The following is a 19902-nucleotide window of genomic DNA, read 5'->3' as shown; positions in this document are numbered from 1 at the left end:
TGGGCACAGAGCCCTGGAGTCGGGAGCGCTTTACTCAACCTCTTGCCTCAACTTCCTCAGCTGTCAAATGGAAGTAATAGCAGCTTCCTCCAAGATCTTGTGAGGATCAAGTGGGAAAATACTCGTAAAGGGCCCAGCACAGTCCTTGGCACGAAGCCGCACGTAACAGATGTTTCTTTCCTTCCTCATAACCGCTTCTCTGGGTTGGAGGCTGCGGTCGAAGATGGGGTGTAAAGCACAGTGTCACAGCCGGCGGTTGTTAGCGTGGCAGCAGCCCGCATGAGGCTGTGGCTCTGTTCTCTTTGTTGGGGACCTTGGCCTCCCTGCCTGTGACTCCCCCAAAGCACCTGATGCCCCGCTTTCTCCCCCACTATAGGTCCCTGCAGAGAAGTGCCGCTATGCCGTGGGCAGCATCCTGAGCGAGGGCGAAGAGTCACCATCCCCCGAGCTCATCCGCCTTTACCAGAAGTTTGGGTTCAAGATCTTCTCCTTCCCAGCCCCCAGCCATGTCGTGACCGCCGTCTTCCCCTACACCACCGCGCTGTCCATCCATCTGGCCGTCCACAGGGTCCATCCCGCCCTGGATACGTACATCAAGGTGAGGCTGCCTCTCTCTCTCTGGCTCTCTGTTGCAGGCTTGAGACAGGAAGCACAGAGGGGCAGGCGGGGGCGAGCTGGGGGACTGAGGCTGCCATCCAGGCCTCTGCCCTCTCCTCCCGGCTGCTGGCAGGTTCTGGGGCGGCTGGGGAGGGGGTGGGGCAGCTGGCAGCGACAAAGCCCCGGAGTCAGGAAGGCGGATTCCCAAGTTCAAATCCAGCCTCGGACACTTCTTCCTGGGGGGACTCTGGGCAAGTCCCTTCACCCTGTTTGCTTCAGTTTCCTCATCTATAAAGTGAGCTGGGAAGGGAAATAATAAACCACTTCAGCGTCTGCCAGGAAAACCCTAAACAGGTCACTAAGAGTTGGACGTGACTGGATAGTAATGACATGACCTGGGGTGGGGGTTGGGAGTGCTGAATGAACCCCATCGGGTTGGAACCTTAGAGCTGTCCAATGCCTCAGTCCCATTAAGTGTTAGCCAAGGGTCTCATTGACAAAAGCATCACCTTGTTCCCTGGCATCCAGCATAATTTGGGCTGCCATCAGCTCCCAAGGACCCTGTCTCCCCAGACCCCCGGGCCATTTTCAGATCTGTCTGAGGTTGAGAAGAGTGCCCCATTACACAGAGTTTTCCTCAGAGAAGGCAGCCTTTAAAGTTCTCTCCTCCTCTCCTACTAGCCTAGCCAGAATCTGTGAGGGGCCATCCTCTAACCTGGGATGTCCAGCCACTCTAAAGTTGGCAGAGGACTAGCTGGCTGCGCCCTGTCTTTCCACTCTTGTTCTTTCTGTGATCTGCATGATGTGATTCCTGGGGTTCTGTTAGCAAGAACCCCAATGGCCTCTGGGTATAGTCATTGAGGGAAGGACCAGAGCTGGACCAACCTAGTGGAATCAAGAGTCCAGGCTCTGCAGAGGACGGGTCATTGGAGGTTTTTGAGGGAGGGCTGGGGCAAAGTGTGAATGGATAACAAAGTAGGGGAAAGCTGTTAAGGTTTCCCCTAAGCTAAAAAACCAACAGGGTTTTTAAACTTTTTTTTTTTTTTTTTGACACATTTATTATTTCTCCTTCTCAGTCGCCCTCCTCATGGGACATTTCAAAGCAAGCTAAAAAACAGACCCCTCACAACAATCATGCATAGTCCAGCCTAGTAGAGTCTCTCTTTGGCCATCTCCCCAAACCTGCATTTTTAAATGTTTTCTTTCTTGCAGGAGGAGGGTGGTAGATTTCATCATCAGTGGTTTAGCATTGCAGTGATCAGAATAATGGAGCCTTTGGAAGATGTTTTTCCCTGTATGATTGTCATTGTATAAGCTGTTTTCCTGGTTTTCACGCTGCAGCAGTTCTTCATAGCCAAGTTTGAAGTGGTCCCTTTGTCATTTATTATGACAATCATATTCTGACAGTCAGTAGCCAGTATTTATTAAGTGCTGAGGGCTGAGGATGCACATTTGTGGGGAGCAGGAGTCAGGCAAAGAAGGACTTGAGCAGACTTGCTGAAGAAGTCAGAGAAATCCCACATGGTGCCGCCAGCTGAGAAGCAAGGCAATGTCTGAGCCAGAATTTTCCCTTCAAAGGAAGTCTGGCATTCATGGCCCCGCCATCCAGTCAGAAGGACAGATGAGGTCTTATGGGCTGAAGAGCTCACCCCAAGCAGGGTCTTCCTAGCGTTCGGGGAGGGAGGGAGGCCAGAGACATCCCCCACTAACACTCTGCGGTCTCCATCCTCCGCAGTTTGGCCAGGCATAACTCAGGAAATGGGTACTCTTTGTGAAAAGGGTGACGCATGTGTGTTCTGTCTTTGTGGGGCCTTCTTTCTCTTATCTTTGCTGTCCAGTCCTTTCAATCTTGCCCAATTCTTGGTGACACCATTTGGGATCTTCTTGGCAAAGACATGGCGCGGTGTGCCATCTCCTTCTCCAGCTTGTTTACCCTCTGGAAACTGAGGTGAACAGGGGGAAGTACTTGTCTAGGGTCACACCACTGGCAAGTGTCTGAGGCCGGATTTGAATGTGTGTCCTCCTGACTCCCCCTGCACACTCAAGTTCCCAGAGAGTAGCACTAATGCTGGAGTAGCTGGCTCAGAGGAGATGGGGGCACAACCCCAAGTGCTTCCCAGAATGCAGAGTACCGTGCCGTGGTGGGCGCTGGGAGAGTACAGACCTTGTGTGGAAATGCCATGGAAAGGGAGAGGTGTCCAAGGCCACTCGAGGCCTGCCTTTTAGATACTTCTGCCCGTATATCCCAGTTCTCAAGACTTTTTAGGTGTTCTAAGTAGTGATGTCACTTCTTTGAAAACTCCCTCCCCAGGGAGCCCAGGCCCATTGAAGATAGAACAGGCGGTGAGATCTGGGTAGCCCTGATCCTTGAATCACAGACTGGAGATAGCCAGCAAGGAGCTCCCAGGTCTGTGGTGCTCGGGATAGCCTAGGGAGGCTGGGAGTTCCCCCTGGCCAGAGCCAGCCGGCCACCTTAGGGGAGACTTTCTGGCATCCAGCCTCTCTTCGGCCTCCGGGGACGAGGTTCCTGTTAGCTTCCGGCCCAGGGGGCACCTGCTGAGCCTGGAGGGGAGAGGACCCTCAGACCCAGGAACCTGCCTGAGAGGAGCTGGCATGAAGGAACTGAAATCAAAAGTCCCTGAGTGTTTGTCTTTGCTCTTTGAGGAAGGGAGGCAGGGTCACCCCTACTTCTCCCTGTCTTGACTCTCCACCCTCTACTGTGGAATCAGGGAAAGGAGTGGCTTGAGGAGGCTCCAGGCCTTCTGGAGTCTGCAGCCCCCTGAGTTTGCCGGGCTGTGCGCCCTCAGGCACGCCTGCGCTTCTCTCTGTGTGCCTTCTTGATCTAATGGGAAGGTGCTGGCAAGCTTGTCGTGGCCTGACAGCAGCCGGCCAGTTGGGGGAATGGAGTAAAGGGAAGAGGAGAAAGAAGATGGGAAGAATAATCCTGGCCTTGGACTGAAGGAACTAAGGGAAGGGGACAGCAATGGCCCCCTGCAAGAGGGTTTGGGCTTAGGAATCCCCTGGGGCTTGCTGGGAGCAGTCAGCCATCTGGAAGGATCTCCAAAAGACCCCCAAGAACCCAGCAACCATGGTGTGCCACATACTGCTCAGCCCCGGCCTCTCTCAGCAGCCCTCTCCCCTTCTCAGCTCTGCTCCCCAGCACACGCTCCTTCCCGGCCCCGCTCTGGCCTTAGGTCCTAGTGTCCCCTCTCTGCCTCGGAGCAAAAGTACCGGCTCCCCGGCCTTTGTGGGCCCTTCTCCAGGAAGCCTTTCCCATTCCCTCTGGTCACTGGCGAGCTCCCTCCAGCCCTCCAGGGTTTAATGCCTGTTTACAAGCTGTTATCTTCTAACTGAAAGTAAGTGCCTTCTGGGCAAGAACTCCGCCACCATGGGCTTGTTATCTGATCTTTGCCTGTAATGAGGGCTCAGTGAATCCCTGCTTGTTAAATGAAGGGGAAACTGGCAGCGGAGGCGGAGGCAGAGGGTGGGACGGCTGGGAGGCCTTTTAGGCCTCGCGCTCCCTCTGCAGGAGAGCTGGGTCTCTGAGGTGAGCGCTGAGCGGCTCATGCCCCGGTGTGCATGAGCTCCAGGCTCATGCTCCGGGGTGCTGCTCTTGGCTCCAGTCGTTCATCTGTCTGACTCCTCATGACCCCAGCTGGGGTTTTCTTGGCAAAGATACCAGAGGGTTTTGGCATTTCCTTTTCCAGCTCATTTGACAGGTGAGGAATCAGAGGCAAACAGGGAGAAGTGACTTGCCCAGCCTGATACAGCTAGGAAGTAAGATTTGAACTCATGACGATGAGTCCGGCCCAGCACTCCGCCCCTCGCCACCTGGTTGGGCCCTGGGCGTCAGAGAGGAAGAGCCGTCCTTACCAGCCTAGGGCTCAGGTCAGCAAATTGGTGCGCAGTTGGCTTTGGGCTGATTGAAGCCGTCACCTCCCAGCCCCAGGGGGCAAACCATGCAGAGTTAGCATCTGCTCCGAAGCTGCAAGTTCTGTCATCACACAGGGTGCTGTGGCCCAGACGGCGAGGCCCCCACTTATGTTGGGCCAGGGAGAAGGCCCACTGGCAGTGGCATGAGTGGCGTGAGAAGGCGGCAGTGCCCCCTCTGCCCGGCCCCTGGGGCAGGCCTGGCTTGGGAAGGGAGGCGGCAGCTGCTCCTCTCTCACCCCCCCAGTCAGAGGCCCTTGTCTCCCTATCTCCCTCCCCTAATGCTGATGGGCGCCGCGTCCTCCTGTCAGGCAGGTTTGGGGTTATCCAGCAGAGGGAGTTTCTCACTAGATGGTCCACCTTCATTTCTTGCCTAGAGGCAGACACAGCCTGTGAGCTCTATGTCCACGAAAGCCATCTGTGTGTGTGCGGCCCTGCTGCCTGGCGGGCCTCCTTGGGCCCACAATGTGGGACACGTGTCTGGCTGGCGAGCGGCCCACAGCATTGGGGCCTCTCACACTGACCTGCCGTGGGCGGCCTTACACCGGGGTGAAGCGGGGAACGCGCCAGGGCAGTGCGGGGAAGCAGCCCCTGCTCTCAGCCTGCCGTCCCCTCTGACTGCGTCCATCATGAGGAGGTGGGACGAGGTGAGAGACAGAGTGGAACTCCTTGGGAATCTGCAGCTATCACCAATCACTGCTGTCTGGCCATGTGTCCTTCCTCCTCTGGATAAAAAGCCACATAATAGGAGTGGATTAGCTCTTTGGTCCCAGCCTAGAGAAAATGATTAGTATCCAGCCTGGCAGGGAGCATGGACATAAGCCCCAAATTAGGCCAGACTGGCACAGAGGGAAATGGATAAAGAGGGATTCCCCCCCGTCCTTGGTCCGGGTTCCTTGCTGTCTGCTCTCCTCCAAAATACTCTTGACAGCCTCTGGCCCATGGCACCTCTTGTTCACTTTTTGGAGAGCCAAGCACACCTCCTTCACTGGGTCTTTGATTCTTCCAGGTAGATGATCACTGAGCACTTCCTGTGGGCATTGTTCCGTACCAGTGCTCAGAGAGATCTTTGTATGAAAGGACTCCGTGTTCTAGCAGAGAAGGGAGCTATGGTGTATGTAATTACAATAAGAGACAGAACGCAATGACATCCCAAATAGAGGAACAGACAGGGTTGTTTTTGTAGTCCAAGGATGGGGAGAACACTTGTGGTTAGAAGGGGAGTCTTCATGGAGTAGGCCCATTAGGAAGCTGGTGGGTAGTCCAGGTCATATGGGACAAGAATTGGTACAGAGTTAGGGTTAGAATTCACTTGTCAGCTTCCATTCTAGAGGCTCACCTGACAGAGAGAAAAGCCTCGGTGGCCATCCTTGCCTCATTTACCCCGTCTCATATGAAGATGTGATCTTACTTCTTACCAGCCCAAAGCCCCCTATCTAGCTACCCGAGGGATCCCATTCCAACCTTTCTTCTCCAGCAAATTGCCCTTCCATTCCCATCAGCTGGTTCCTCCCCTCCTGCCCCCATAAGTGCCCACATCTCCTCCATCCACTCACTCCTCCTGCTCTTGTCACAACCCCTTACAGCCCAGCTTCTGATCTTGTCATTCCACCAAACTACCCTCTTCAAAGTTACGGATGATCTAAGAGTTACCAGATCCAATGGCCTTTTCTCAGTCCTCATTCTCTTACCTCGTGGTGGCCTTTGAAACTGCTGATTATTCCATCCTCTGATATTCTCTTCTCTTTAGGCTTTCAGACCACTCCTCTCTCCTGCTTCTCCTCCCACTGATCTGACTGCTCCTTCCCTCTCTCCTTTGCTGGCTTCTCCTCCAGCTTCCACCATACTCATAAGTGTCCCTCAGGGCTTTGTCCCAGGCCCCCCTTTCTTGTCCCTCTATACTGCTCCCCTTGGTGATCTCATCAGCTCCCGTGGATTTAATTATCGCCTCTATGCTGATGATTCTCAAGTTTACCTTTCCTGCCCCAAACTCTCTGCTGACCTCCAATTTCATATCTCCAACTGCCTTTCACCCGGCTTCAACCGGATGTCCAGGAGACATTTGAAACTAAATAGGGCTAAAATTGAACTCATTATCATTATCTAGCAATCCCCTCTCCCCTGTTACTGAAACCCCCAGTTCCTCAGCCTCAAAAACCTAGGAGTCATCCTCTCGCTGCCCATATCCACAGTGTTGCCAAGGCCTGCCCACTTCCCCTTTGCCACATCTCTTGAATGTGCCCACTGAGACACTGGTACAGGCCCTCCTCTCCTTGTGCCTGGACTGTTGCAGCAGCTGCCAGTGGGTCTGCCTACCTCAGGTCTTCCCCTCCATCCATCATCCTCTGTGTAGCCACCAAACTGATCTTCCTAAAGCCTGACTCAGACCATCACACTCCCCTCTCGGCCTCGCGTCACTCCCACGAACTGCGTCAGCAGATTCCCTGTCACTTCTAGGGAGTCCTGTTGGTCATTCAAAGCCTCTATAAGCTGGCCCCTTCCTCCCTTCCTGGTGCTCTTACACCTCACTCCCCCACCACATTCTCTTGGATCCAATGACAGTGGCCTCCTGGCTGCCCCATGGACAAACCCCCCCCAACCTCCTGCCCCCCATGTCTGGGATGCTCTTCTCATCTTCACCTCCTGGCTTTGCTGGCTTTCTTTGTATTGCAACCAAAATCTCATGTTTCCAGGAGTCCTTTTGCACACACACACACACACACACACACACACCCAATTCTAGAGCTTTCCTTGGACTAATCATTTCCTATTTATATTGTGCTGTCTGATTGTTTTCTCCCCCATTGTGAGCTCCAAGAAGGGAAGGAGCTGCCTTTTGCCTCTTTTTGTATCCCCAGTGCTTAACAGAATGCCTGGCACATAGTAGGTGTTTAGAAAATGTTGATTTGCTGATTGAACAATCAGGAGTTGCCTACTGGGAGTAATACCAGAGCCTCCTTGGTGTCTCTGCCCTAGCCTGTCCCCTCCGCCACTCCTTCCCTTGCTCAGTCCGCACTGGAAGGAACCTTAGTGGTTGTCCAAAACAGACGTCTCACATACAGGGGAACTGTGCCTGGAGAGGGTCAGTGGCTTATGGTCAGCATCACCAGAGCCGGGTCACCCAGTGACTAAGGCACTTTGTCAGCCATGCGCTGCCCTGACTCTCAGGCTCACCCCCGTCTTCCCTGTTCTCTCAGATCCTTCAGTTAGTCCTGGAATCATAAAGCCGCAGTTGGGTTTAGAAGAGGCTTCGGTGGCCAACAAGTCCAGCCCATACCAAGAGAAGTCTCTGCGGAGCACACCCGGCCGAGGTACCCGGCCCACCTTTGGGTGCCTCCGACTCCAAAGAAACTAGTCCCTTCTCAGCCCTAAATTGCCCCTTTGCACGTCTGCCGCTGCTCTTGGGCCTCTGGCACCAAGCGGAAGTCTGTCTTCCACATGGCGGTGGCCGTCCCCTTCCTCACTCACTGAAGCTTCTCCTCTCGTAGTGCTAGCTCCCGTTCTGGTTCCCTACTGGGCATTCTTCTGCTCAGCAGCGGCCTCTTAGCGTGACTCCCAGAAGGGAAGACGGCCCCGGTCCCAGAGGGGCTCGGGATTAGGTCTCTCTCACAGTGCACACACTCACCCGAGCACACTGGGTGCTTTATTGGGATTTGTGCTCACAAATCCTGGAAATTCCCCATTCTTGTTTCAGACAAGCTGCTCTATCTCATATTTGGCAAGTAGATTTTTGAATCCAACATAAGACTTCTTTTACCCCTATTGAGTTTCACCTGCTAGACCAAGGTGCCCAGCCGAGGGTCAGTAGTCGCTGTGGGTCCATGGCTAGATTTTAGAGAATCCATAGTCTTGGACAGGAGAAAAGTGACTAACTCCTGGCTGGAACTTACTGTTTACTTATGATGTTTAAAACTACTGTTCGAAGGTTGTCTCTAGCATTTACCAGAATGCAAAGAAAAAGTCAGGGAGCCTCAGGTTAGCCTCCGCCCTCTGCTCTGCCCAGTTAGGGTCTCTGGTTCCTGACTGCCCTGGGGGCTCTCCCTCCCGACTTGATGCCCTGTGAGCCTGCCCTTCTGTGCCTTTGTCCAGGTTACTGATGCTCAGCAGAGCTCCCTATGCCCCTCCTCTGGAGGCCTCCTGCTGAGGTGACATTGAATGGCGTCGGGGCCACACTCTCCATCTCCCCCAGAACAGGCCCATGGGCCCCCTTGCTCATGGCTGAGCTTGGTTCTCACCTTTTTACTCCAGGGGCCGCTGGCATCAATCTTTGGCCATCTTTGCCTGTTCAGGTACGACAGGGGGACTTGTTCCCTGCAGCGGGGACCCAGATGAACAAGACAGAATAAGAGTTAATATCAGGAGGCAGGTTACAAAAATAAGGAAAGTTGCAATAACTTTGTCCCGTAGCCTTGGGGTTAGAGTCCCAGCAGAGATATGCTGTGCCCGCTTGCTTCCTGGGCTTGGTCGGCCTTGGTTCACCTCCCTAAAGTGCATCCCCAGACAAGGGTGGGTCAGGGGCCCACCCCCGTCACAATGCAGCTGGTAACGCAGAGGCCCCAGAAGGAACGCGTCCCCTGGAAGGTGTCGTCCCACCCGCTGAGGGCACTGATGCTGTCACAGGAAACTCAGCACCCCCCCCTCCCCGTGTCCTCTCCCCCCGACTGCCCACCTGTCCTTCCCTGCTGGCACTTATTCCTCTCCCGGTTCCCAGTTGCTCTGCTTCACGGCTCCATCTGCATAGAACAGCTTTTCCCTCTGCTGGATAATCAATCAGCGACTTTTCCATCAGCCTAGGCACAGGATGAGAGGGCTCAGCTGACCCAAGGTCCTTTCTCCTTCAAAGGACACAGCCCATGTTAGTCATCACTTTGGCCCACGGGGTCTTCTCTTCCAGGGAAATGCCACTGCCACTTGGAACAACAGTGCTGCCCACAGAACTTTCTAGAGGGAGCAGCCTTCTTAAAAAACACACTAAAAACACGAGGTGCAGGGGCTCTGTGAGCCATGCAGTCCTAAAGCTCAGCTGGGGGTCTCTGCTGAGGGCCATCACAACCACAGTCCTTTCCCTCCTTTCCCGGCCACCTTCCCCTTGGAGTCCCCTGGCTTTAGCCCCTTTGACTCCCTGGGCAGCTCTCTGGGGGGGTTCAGGAAGCTGTAGCCCATGGGGGCCTCTGCAGTGGGTCGGGGGAGCTTTGGCCTAGGGGAGACTCTGTGCCTGAAGCTGTCTGGAGGCTGGGAAAAGCAGGCTTGTGGCTCATTTTGTCCCCATTCTTCCCCTAAGCGAACCTACTGCTTCTTGGCATTTGGGAGTTTGAAGGGCTGCACCTGAAGTGGAGGTGTCCCCCTTTCCCCGCCCTCTTTTTCCTGGCCCACAGCTGCCTCCATCCTCCCTTCTCAGCTCTCAAGGGGAGTTGGGCCCAGGGCAGCTCCAGGAGGCCGAGCTGAGGTGTAAATTGCATGGCAGCCTGCCTTTCCTGAAGTGAAAATGAAAAAACTGGGAGGCGGGGGGCCCTCGGCCCGGCACAGCAGCTTCAGCCCAGCCTCGCTGCCTCTGCTTCCCCCTCTCCCTCCATCTCCGCGGCGGCCGCCTCAGCTGCGTCTCCTCCCTCCTCACCCACCTCTCCCGTCCCTGCGCCAGCCTCGTCTCCCCAACCACGCCGCTCCCTTCGCTCCCTGCTCTCCCCGCCCATCTTTCCCTCCCTTGGTGCTCCCAGCACTGGGCACAGCACCTGGTCTGGGGCCGCCCTGCAGAGGGACATCCTGAGATGGGAGGTGACGGGAGGTGTTTCATTTTAACACATCATTCCTGCTTCCTGCGTGGCTTTTCAAGCTGTTTAATTTTAGCTTGGCCAGCCTCTCCCCAGACAAGCAGGGGCCTGGTGGCCACTGGGAGCGGGCTGAGAGGAGATGGCAGAAGCTCCCAGGGTAGGAAGGATAATAAGGACGTGCCGCGTTTGTGAGGCAGCCCCCCTGCCGAGGCGTCTCCAGGCACTTTGCACATGTCACACGGAGGGTCTGTCTCGGGATGCCCGGGCCTTCACCCCCACGTGTGCGCCTGTGTGTGTTTGTGCACTTCCTCGTGTGCCGGGGAGATGTGGGGGCGTAGGCATAGAGGGTCTGTCTGTATAATTAAAAATAAGTGTGCATCACTTCACCCACCACTGAAATGCCACCACCCTTGGGTGGGATGCAACAGCTGCTTACCAGCTGGATGGTTTGCTGCCCAGGGACTCCCGCCATGGCGAGGGGAGGGGGGAACACAGTCCTCACCATCTTTTTCCCAGGTAGCTCCTTGCTCAGCCCTTCTGCTCCAAGATGAGATGGGAGGAAGGCAGACTTGGCACTAGGGACAACATGAGGACTTCCTCAAGTTTGGAGGAGAGTGTTCTTCCTCTAACCGCTGACCCAGCTGCTGGTGGCTGACTCTTCCTCCAGCACAACTTGAAGAACACTCGGGACAGCCCAGTGGACTTGTGGATGTGACCCTGACATCTCCTTCTCCGTCACCCTTCCTCCTTCCTTCCCTTTGGGGCTCTTAAGGCTCCTGTTAGTGAAAAACACTCCCTTTGGTGACTTAGCTCCCAGGGTCCTCAGCAAGATTGTTCCAGGGCCTAGCCAGCAATCTGGAAGGAAGCACGGACACTGTGACAGAATTGTTTGTCACCGGGGGGAGGGAGGGGCTTGCTTTACTGACCACCCTCCAAGGCCCAGGGACCGGCCCTGCTTTGAGGTCCCTGAGAGCTACCACCCCTGGACAGTCTGTAGGCAGATAGCAGAAATAGGCCTTGGCCTTAGGCCCATTCTCCCATGGGGTCTGACCACTTCAGCGGCTCCTGTGGACCAGCTTCCTCATCTTTCCTACCCAGGCCTGAGTGCCCCGTCCTTGGTCCCCCTGAAGCTGAAGGTGCCCCTTTCCTCCTTCTCTCATGGTTTTAACCATCACCTCTGGGTAGAGCGTTCGCCCATGCTGGACCTGGCCCTCCTTTCTCTCCCGAGCTGCAGTGCTGCTGTCAGCTAGCTGCCCATTGGCCACCCTGTGGCCCTTTCACACTCAGAGCGTCTAAACCAGAACTTCCCTTGTGTCCTCTCTCCAGACTTTTTGGGCAGCACCAAGAACAAGCACCCCTGTCCCTCCAGGTTTGCAGCCTTGGTCCTCCTCGCCCCCTCCCTCTCCTTATGCAGTCATTGCCAGCCTTATCTTGTCTCTAGCATCTCTGAACTCTTGTCTCTACCCAGATCAGCCTCCTCCCAGTGTAGTCCTGGATCACCTCTCACCTGGATTGTTAGAGTAACCTGCTTCTCTCCCCACATGTCCCCCCTGTTCCTGCAAGCCCTTGCCTGCCTTCCCAGGCTTCTGGCCTATCACTGCCTTCAGGCCGGTTGGGCCGACTTACCCGGCCTTCTGCCAGTGCCTTCGGACCTCCAGTGCCCTCCTTCCTGGCCTCCACTTCTCCACCCCTGGAGTGCTCCAAGATTCAGCTCCAATCTAACTTTCTCCAAGAGGCTTTTCCCTCTCCCTGGCTACAGGTGTCTCCTTCCAAGATGACCTTCCTCCCACTCTTGTACATTCCTAGTGATGCCCATGCTCTCTCCTCCGTTAGAGTGTGAGGCTCTTGAAGACAAGGGTTGTTTCTGCCCCCAAATGCTTAGGTAACTGGCATGCAGCACATAATTAATTGCTCAATTAATGCTCATTGGCTAATTAGTCGATTGATTGATGACCCAGGAAGAGTTCCTCCACTGGCCTGGGAGAACACACATCCCTGCACTTCCTGAACCCTCGCCTTACCCCTTCCTCTGCACCAAGGCTACAGCACCACATCCTGGAAAAGGTAGGCAGAATTGCCCCCCTCTAAGCCATGGACCCACAGCCTGCTGGCCTTCCTTCGTATTTTAGGTCCTGGCTGCCCTGCAAGGCCTCTCTATGGACAACCCTGGGCAAGTGTCGGGGCCTACAGAGATTGAGTCATGTACCCAGAGCCACAAAGGCAGGATTCTGGAATCCCCCTCCCCATTCTCCTCGGTGTGTGCATGAGGCTGCTTGTTCCTTTGGAGCAGACGCTATTTCTTCACCAGCCGGGCTCTGGGGAGAAGAGGTGGTCAGGTTTTCAGAGGCCAGGGCCAGCAGGTGAAGAGTGCATTGTACCCCCTTTTATCTTCACCTTTCTGCTATCCCCCCAAGGCTGGTACCCAGGAAGAACAAATGTCTTTAACATCTTCTGTTCCTTTTCTTCCCCTCAGGTGTAAATTGTGACAGGACCTGGCTTGTGTTTTAATGATTTCAGTTGAGCCGTAAATGAAATTTTAATTAGTTTGGTGCCACATTCTGACAAGCGGCTCCCTGGGCAGAATAAGGAGCAGGACCAGGGTGTCAGGGCAGCCCTGGCAGGAAGGAAAGGTTCCTCTAGGGCCTCCCTTTGCGGGCTGGGACAAGCCAGAGGTGGGGATGCCGGCACAGAGGAAAGGGGGGCCAGGAGAAAAGGGGCTCCCTGTGTGTGCTGCCTGAGAGGATCTGAGGAGAAAGGGAGGGAGAGAGACTGGGCCTGGGCCTGCCAGGCCCTTCATTTTTTCTCTCTTCTCTGTTCCTCTGTTCTCCCTGATGGTTTTGAGATGGAAGCCACGGGAAGGATAGAAGATGCGGTTTCCATGACAACAGAGCCCTCCGCAGTGAACAACTTCAGAGGCTGGGCTCTCTCAGGGAGGCAGATGTGCTCAGCAGCCACAGAATTGCCCCCCACTTGCTGGCAAGGGGTTTGAGGGAGAGCAGGTGGCATGGGGTCACCACAGGGGATGTAACCCAAGGTAACCCATCCCTGCTGTGCAGGACTCTGGGAGATGGTAACAGAAGGTTCTGCTTCCTTCATGTCCTCAGAGCTTTCTGAAGAGCAGGGTGAGGTTGGGGGGTGCTGGGGGATGGGCAGCTGGAGCTTCAGCCTCTAAGACTGTCCCCAAACACACAGACTGATCAGTGGGCCTTACATGGCCTTTTGAAGGATTAGCACCATCGTGCCAGCTCTGTCTCAGGCTCCAGCTGTGGGGCGGCCTTGCCCACTGCTGCCCTTTGCACCAGCTGGAGGCCCAGGGCCGAGCCAGAGATGCTGAGAAGGTCAGTCATTAACTGGACCCCAGGGGGTCAGCCAGGCCTGCTTGCTTTGTCCCACCCTCCCCCACTGTGACCTCCTGCTGATGAGGCAAGAGCCAGCTATCATTCAGCTCCCTTCTCCACTCTCTCCTTTTCCAAGCAGGGCTTCCACAGTAGGGGATGGACTCCCCTCTCAGGGAGGGGCAGCTGTGCCTGAGGGTCCCCGTCAAGAAAAGGGCAAAGACCAGTGGCTAAGAAGGGGGTTTCCTCTCCCCCCACTCCCGAGTGCCAGGGCCTGGCAGCTCCTGGATGTGGGTCTGGATGGAGTCGAGTGGACTCCGGAGCTGTGGCCTGTGCTTCAGGGGGCTCAGGGGCTCCTCCCCAAGGGCCTGGGCAAGGCTCCAGAGAATAGCCTGCAGTCAGATCTTCCCTCCTTTCTCTCCAGAAAAGGAGAGACCCCCCCCCCATTTCCCCCTCTCCCTTGCCTCTGGCCCCAGAGTGAGGAGCGGAGTCCTGGGAGCGGCCCTTCCCCCGGCTGAGACCTCCTCGCCGTCGGGGCAGGGGGCTCGTGGGGGAGCTGGGAGTGAGTGTGGCTGCTAAAAATAGCCCCGTTGTGCGCTCGCTGTGGAGCTCGGCGCACAAGGGTGACAGCGGCGAGGCCGGCCCAGTAATCTTCTCTGTGATCCACAGGCTAATTGTCCTCCCAGGCAGGAAGAGGCTTGGCTCGCAGCTCTCTCCCCCAGGCCGGCCTCCGGATCGCTGCCCGGCCCGGCCAGGCCCGGCGTGGAGGAGCCACCATCCTCCCATCCGGGGCTGGGGTGTGAGGGGGCGCTCTCCTAGGGGCTCCGATCCCGGCGGGGGGCGGGGGGGGGGACAGGAGGGACCTTTTGGCTTCCTGCCTTGGGCTGTTGGCACATTTAGCCCTTGCTGGCCCTGCCCTGCACAGTCGCTCCTGGAGCTGAGGCTTCTTTCTGCGCCTCCTTCCAGGGTCTCAGTGGGAGGGGGGAGACCTTGAGGACCCTCGGCCCGTGGGCACCGCTCCTGCCGGGGCTGAGTAGTGCCCACAGGGGGGCAGGGGCGGCACCAGAGAAGCTTTCTGAGATTTTTAATCTGCAGGGTGGGGGTGCTGTGGCCAGGGGTCACAGAGGTCTCCAGGAATGGGGGCTACCCAGTGGGGGCTACCCAGTGGGGATCCCCGGCTTCTGGACCTCCCGGTTGTTAACCCCCTCGCCTCACTGACCCCCTGGTACCTCCTGGGCTGGCATGGAGAGGTGGGGGGCATGGGGCTTAGGGTGGCTGCCTCACAGGCCCAGCAGAGGCAGCCCCTTTTGTGATTCGTACAATTTGGAAATTGGAAGAAGCTGGAGAGGCCGTATCTGCCAACTCCTTCATATACAGAGGGGAAACCTGAGCCCAAGGGTGGGAAGGCGCTTGCCAAGGTCAGACTAGAGGTAGTGACAAAAGCGTGTCTCAAACCCAGACCCCCTCCCCAACTTCTTTCTGGCTCAGATATTGAACAAACGTCCAATAAACAAAACAAAAAAGAGGATGGTGGAGAAACTGAACTGTTTGGGTTTTTTGGCAGGTTTTTAAAAATTAAATCAAATATTTAAAATATTAAATCAAAATTATAACACTTTCCTACTTGTCCATATTCCCTTCAAACCTTCCCTTTGCTTTTCCAGTCTGTCTCTAATGTCTCCCTCATGCGCTTCATTTCTCCTCCTTTACGTACCTTTTATTTCCCACCTCCTTACACTCAGAAGGCCCTCGGTGCCACCAGTAAGTCTAGTTCCCAAAATAGGCCACTCCTACTGGTTATCTCTGTCTCTCTCTGCACCCCTAAGCTGTCACCTCTCCCTGTGCTTCATTGCCCCCCCCCCCCCGGCCCCAACACCCCCTGCAGGCTGGTGCTGTGGGTATCTCACGCTGCCTTTTTCTTCCTCCCCTTGCCCAAGGAGCGGAAGCTCTGTGCCCACCCCAGACTGGAGATCTACCAGCAGGACCAGATCCACTTCGTGTGCCCGCTGGCCCGTCAGGGTGACTTCTACGTACCTGAGGTGAAGGAGACGGAACGCAAAAGCCGAGCAGCTGCCGAGGCGGATGACGCCCAGACGGATGTCACAGGTACCCTGCAGGGGGAGGGGGGCTCCTTCCCACCTCAGGTACCGCTGCGGGCCTCCCCGGCTGTGCGCCGAGCACTCGAGGGGCCGTGGAGGGAGGAGTAGACACCGGGGGCCCTTGGAGACCTTCGGCTCCAGTCGGAGAGACGGGGCAGGCGGCAGACACACATGCTGAATTCCCAGGCACTGCCGGGCGCAGACGAGCACCCGATCCCCGCGAGCACGGCGTCAGGGAGGGCTCTGTCTGGGCGCCCCCGCTGAGAGAAGTTTCCAGGGGCCCAAGCTGGCAAGGGCCAGAGAGAGGGCTCGCTTTCCTCCCCATTGGGCCCTCAGCCGACCTTTGGCCTCCAAGGACCCGAACCAGTTAGAGAAGTAGGTGCTCGGGGCAGCTCGGCGGCGCAGGGGAGAGAGCCCCAGCCTTGGAGTCGGGAGGACCCGAGTTCTGATCTGCCCTCAGACACTCAGCACGTCCTGGTTGTGTGACCCTGGGCAAGTCACACAACTTTGCCTCAGCAAAAAAAAAGAAAAGAAGTCGGTGTTTGACTTCCAGATCCGGGAATAGAGAGGGAGGGTCATGTCCTGGGTGTTGGGGGCCCCAGCTGGGAATGCGCGCCATCAAGAGAGTCTGCAGTGGCATCCACAAGGGGCAGCTCGTGCTGACTGACCCAGGGGAACAGTGAAATGTTCCCAAACCGGCCACCCTGAAGACAGAGCTAGACTTAAAAAAGGAGAGAGAAACGATGATAATGCAGATTGAAATGAAAAGGGGCCTTGCATTTTCAGAAAGCCAGTGGTTGAATGTTTCCAGCGTAGCCCAGCCTGTGTCCCCGTCCTCACCCTGCTAATACCCCTTGGGCAGCTTGGGAAAACAGCCACTCACTGCTTCATTGGGGGGAAGGGAGGGAGAAGGCGCCCTATTAGCCGACCATTATCTCAGGCCCAAAGGACCAGACCAAAGGTCACTTCCCCTGGCCCAGTCCTTCATACAGTCTGGGTGGTGACCCCTTGGCCTGAACAAGAAAGTTACTCTGGCAGTCCCAAGTAGGCCCAAGGGACTGAGCCCAGGCAGCTCCTTTTGTGACCTGTGAGAGGTCACAGAGCTGGGGTCGGGGGAGCAGGAGCGCAGTGTAAGGAAGGCGTCGGCTCCTGCCAGAGGGGACAGAGCCCCGTCCCCAGCCATCACCCCCATCGGCCTCATTGGGCAGCTCGGCTCCTCGGCCGCCAAGGTCACGGGGAAATAGGGGAGAGTGTGTGCAAGAGGGGATGCAGAGAGACAGTGACTCGCTCCCCAGGGATCTGTGTCTAACACAATTAGGTTCATCTGCCACTTAATTACCTCCCTGGGGCACAGCCCAGGCCGACAGTGCCCTCAAACCAGCCTCGAGATCCTCGGTGCCCCCACTGTGGGCACAGGACAAGGCGCAAGGTCAGAGCAGACCTCAGGATGGGAGCAAATAAGGAGAGGCTGGGCCGAGTAGTGAGCTTCCGATCTCTCCCACCCTCATTCTCCCCCCCAGTCCTTCCTCTCCCAAACACAGCCTGCCAGTGCTCTTGAGGGACTGTCTGGCACCCTGATCCCTCCTCTGCCTTTCCCCCTCCAGCTGGCTGCGGCCCCCAGGCTCCCTCGGGGGCCGAGTTCCCCCCCATAAGCTTGTCACCAGCCCTAACGCCCTTTTCTCCCCTGCCCCCATTTCCCTCCGGCCCCCTGGCAGGGAGGGCAGATGGGCTTGCTCCGTGCTGACAGGGTCCGTCCTGCCCACCCCTGGGCGGGATCTCGCTCTCCCGGCTGCCAGGTGCGTGCCACTCACCCAGCAGCGTGTGGTGGGCGCCCGGCCTGCCCCGCCCGTCTCTCCGTGGCTGGGACGCAGGAGGTGAAAGGGGGTGATTAGCCGGCTCTCGCCTGCTATTACATTGATGTATTATTTAGTACCAGGAGAGGAGATGAATATTTGATTGCACATTAAGCTGGCTGTGGGGAGAAAGCCCGGCTGTGGGGTTAGGGGTTAAATAGTGACCATCGGGTTCCTCCAAGAGCAGCTGGAACCCCAGGGGTTTGGCTGCTGGTCGCCAGCCTCCCTACCTGGCTGAGAAAGGGGAAGGGGAAAGGCCCCCATGTCCCCTCTGGGGGCTGCTCTGCTGAAAACACTCCATGGCTGTGCTGAGATAGAGACGGGGAGTTGGGGTCTTTCTGCCCATTGTCTGACGGAACCAGGGAGGGAGCAAGAGCCAGCCCTTGCAAGTGCAATGTGGAGGTGGAGAGCCCCCCGGCAGAGCAAGGCAGGGCCCAAGGAGCTGGCCGCCCGGATGGCCAAGAACATGTTCCAGGTCCGGGGACCCCCCTTTCCCCGTGTCCCCAGACACACAGAGGCCCCAAGGTCCCTCCTGAAAACTAAGGCCAAGGGAGTGCCAGCAGCCTGAATGGCTGCCCCCGAGGTGGGCCTCCAGGCAGAGAGCTGGGAAGGGGGCCCCCAGACTGCTGAAACTGCCCCTAGTCCAGCTGTCCTTCCCATCTCGGCCCCTGGCCTCCATCAAAGCAAGGGCAGCTCAGAAGTCTGGGTGGGGAGAGTCCTTAGGGGAGCTCAAAGCCCCCCCCCCTTTTCTTGACCCATTCATTGTTATGGCGTGAGGTGGGACTTTGCCAGCCCCTGCTCACCCTCCATTGCGGTGGGGCTCCTGCTTCAGGATGTGCAGGGGGAGGGGGTGCAGTCCTTACCTCCTTTCAAAGACATGCACCCTTTGCTCCTGGGACACCCTCCCCCTTGGCAAACGGGGAGAAAGGGAGACCCCGCAGGTTGAGGATCCTGTGATGGCCGCAATGGTAGGTGGGGCACAAGTAGGGCACAGGAGGCACCGAGGGGGAGACAGAGCAGGGTACAAGAGAACGGCCCCCTGCCTGGGACACTCCCCCAGGGCCCCCTAGGCCTAACCTGGAGCTGCAGAGTCGGCCCCCCCGAGCGCTCAGACACCATCCCCATTTGCCTGAGATCTTGGGGTCTGGGGGTGGGGCAGAAGGTGGGGTTGGATGTGAAAAATGGGCAGCTGGCTGACTGCCAGCTTCCCCTGGCACCCAGATCCCAGGAGAGCCCGTGCAGAGGGAGCGGGAGGGAAGGACATGACAGTTTAATAAGGCTGGAGAAAAGTGCTCCTCCTCCCCCTCCCCCTCCGCCTCTCTCCCAATGCTGGCTCTCCTTTGGTCTGCGGCCCTGAGAAGAGAGGAGGGAGTTCGGCAGCTCTGCCGGCCCCCAGGGGCGCTAATTATTATTTAAAGAGACATGTGTTGCTGCTGATGAGCGGGTGTCCTGCCTCAGGGCTGAGGAGAGATTGTCTTCTGATCTCTGGGCCCCTGGGATGGGAGTGGGGGGTAGGGGGTAGCCAGCGGGAGAGAAGGAAGGTGACCAGGCTGGCTCCAGAGGCAGACAGAGCCTTCCAGTCTCTGCCCCTCCTGGTGCATCTCCATGGGACATCCTGGCATTGGGGGCACTCCATTGGCACCCCGAGTGGGCAAAGTAAGCCCAGAGACGAGTAGGCCCCCTTCAGCCCCCACAGTTCTCTTCTCCCCCCACAGTTCGGCTTACCTGGAAAGGCACTCCCCTTCCCAGGAGGTCTGACTGGTATCCCAGAACTGATGGGGTCTCAGAATGGCAGTCATTTTATACTGTCACTCGGCATACGCCATTGACTTTTGAGCCCAACCCTGTAGGATTCCAAAAAGCAATAGGATCCAAGCCAGCGGCTAACCCTAATTCTGACCCCCCGTCAGATCCAGGGGGTGCCCCATCCCATTGTCCCGTCCCGATTTCCGATCTGCCACAGAGCTCTAACCAAGACCAACCAAAAAACCCCAGACCAGCCCGAAATTCAGAGCATTTACACCCCCAGCAGCGCCTGGGCTCTGGGCTCTGTCACCATCACCATGGAGACGGAGAACCAGGAAAGCATCATGCTCGCTGAATACGGCTAACCTCTCACCTCCCCAGTGCTCCCACACCTGGGCTAGGCACCCGGCTGAGGTGGCGGCGAAAAGGCAGCTCCCCAGTCCCTGTGTGTCTCTGCCTCTGCAAGAGTAAGGCTGGGGGCACTCGCTTCCCCCTTCCCCTTCCTATTTTCCTCTTTCATCCAGTAGCCTTCCCCACAAAAGGGAAAGATGGCCAATTTTTAGACAAGGCAGCA

At 56.9% G+C, this 19902-nt stretch overlaps 1 protein-coding gene across 4 annotated transcripts in view; it reads left to right on the top strand.

Moving 5' to 3' along the window:
• The window catches only part of TEX264 (testis expressed 264, ER-phagy receptor), a 37067-nt gene that overhangs the window by 15321 nt on the left and 1844 nt on the right, over positions 1–19902 (top strand). For all 4 annotated transcript variants that reach the window (XM_031958525.1, XM_031958539.1, XM_031958518.1 and 1 more), the window contains exons 3-4: positions 377–598; positions 15568–15736. In XM_031958525.1, the coding sequence (XP_031814385.1) occupies positions 377–598; positions 15568–15736 (391 nt within the window). The remainder of the gene's footprint in view (positions 1–376; positions 599–15567; positions 15737–19902) is intronic.

The sequence above is a fragment of the Sarcophilus harrisii genome, chromosome 1, assembly GCF_902635505.1.
Source record: "Sarcophilus harrisii chromosome 1, mSarHar1.11, whole genome shotgun sequence".
In the NCBI taxonomy this organism is placed as follows: Eukaryota; Metazoa; Chordata; class Mammalia; order Dasyuromorphia; family Dasyuridae; genus Sarcophilus; species Sarcophilus harrisii.
Note: the sequence above shows the minus strand (reverse complement) of the source record. Positions and strands in the feature narration are given on the sequence as shown.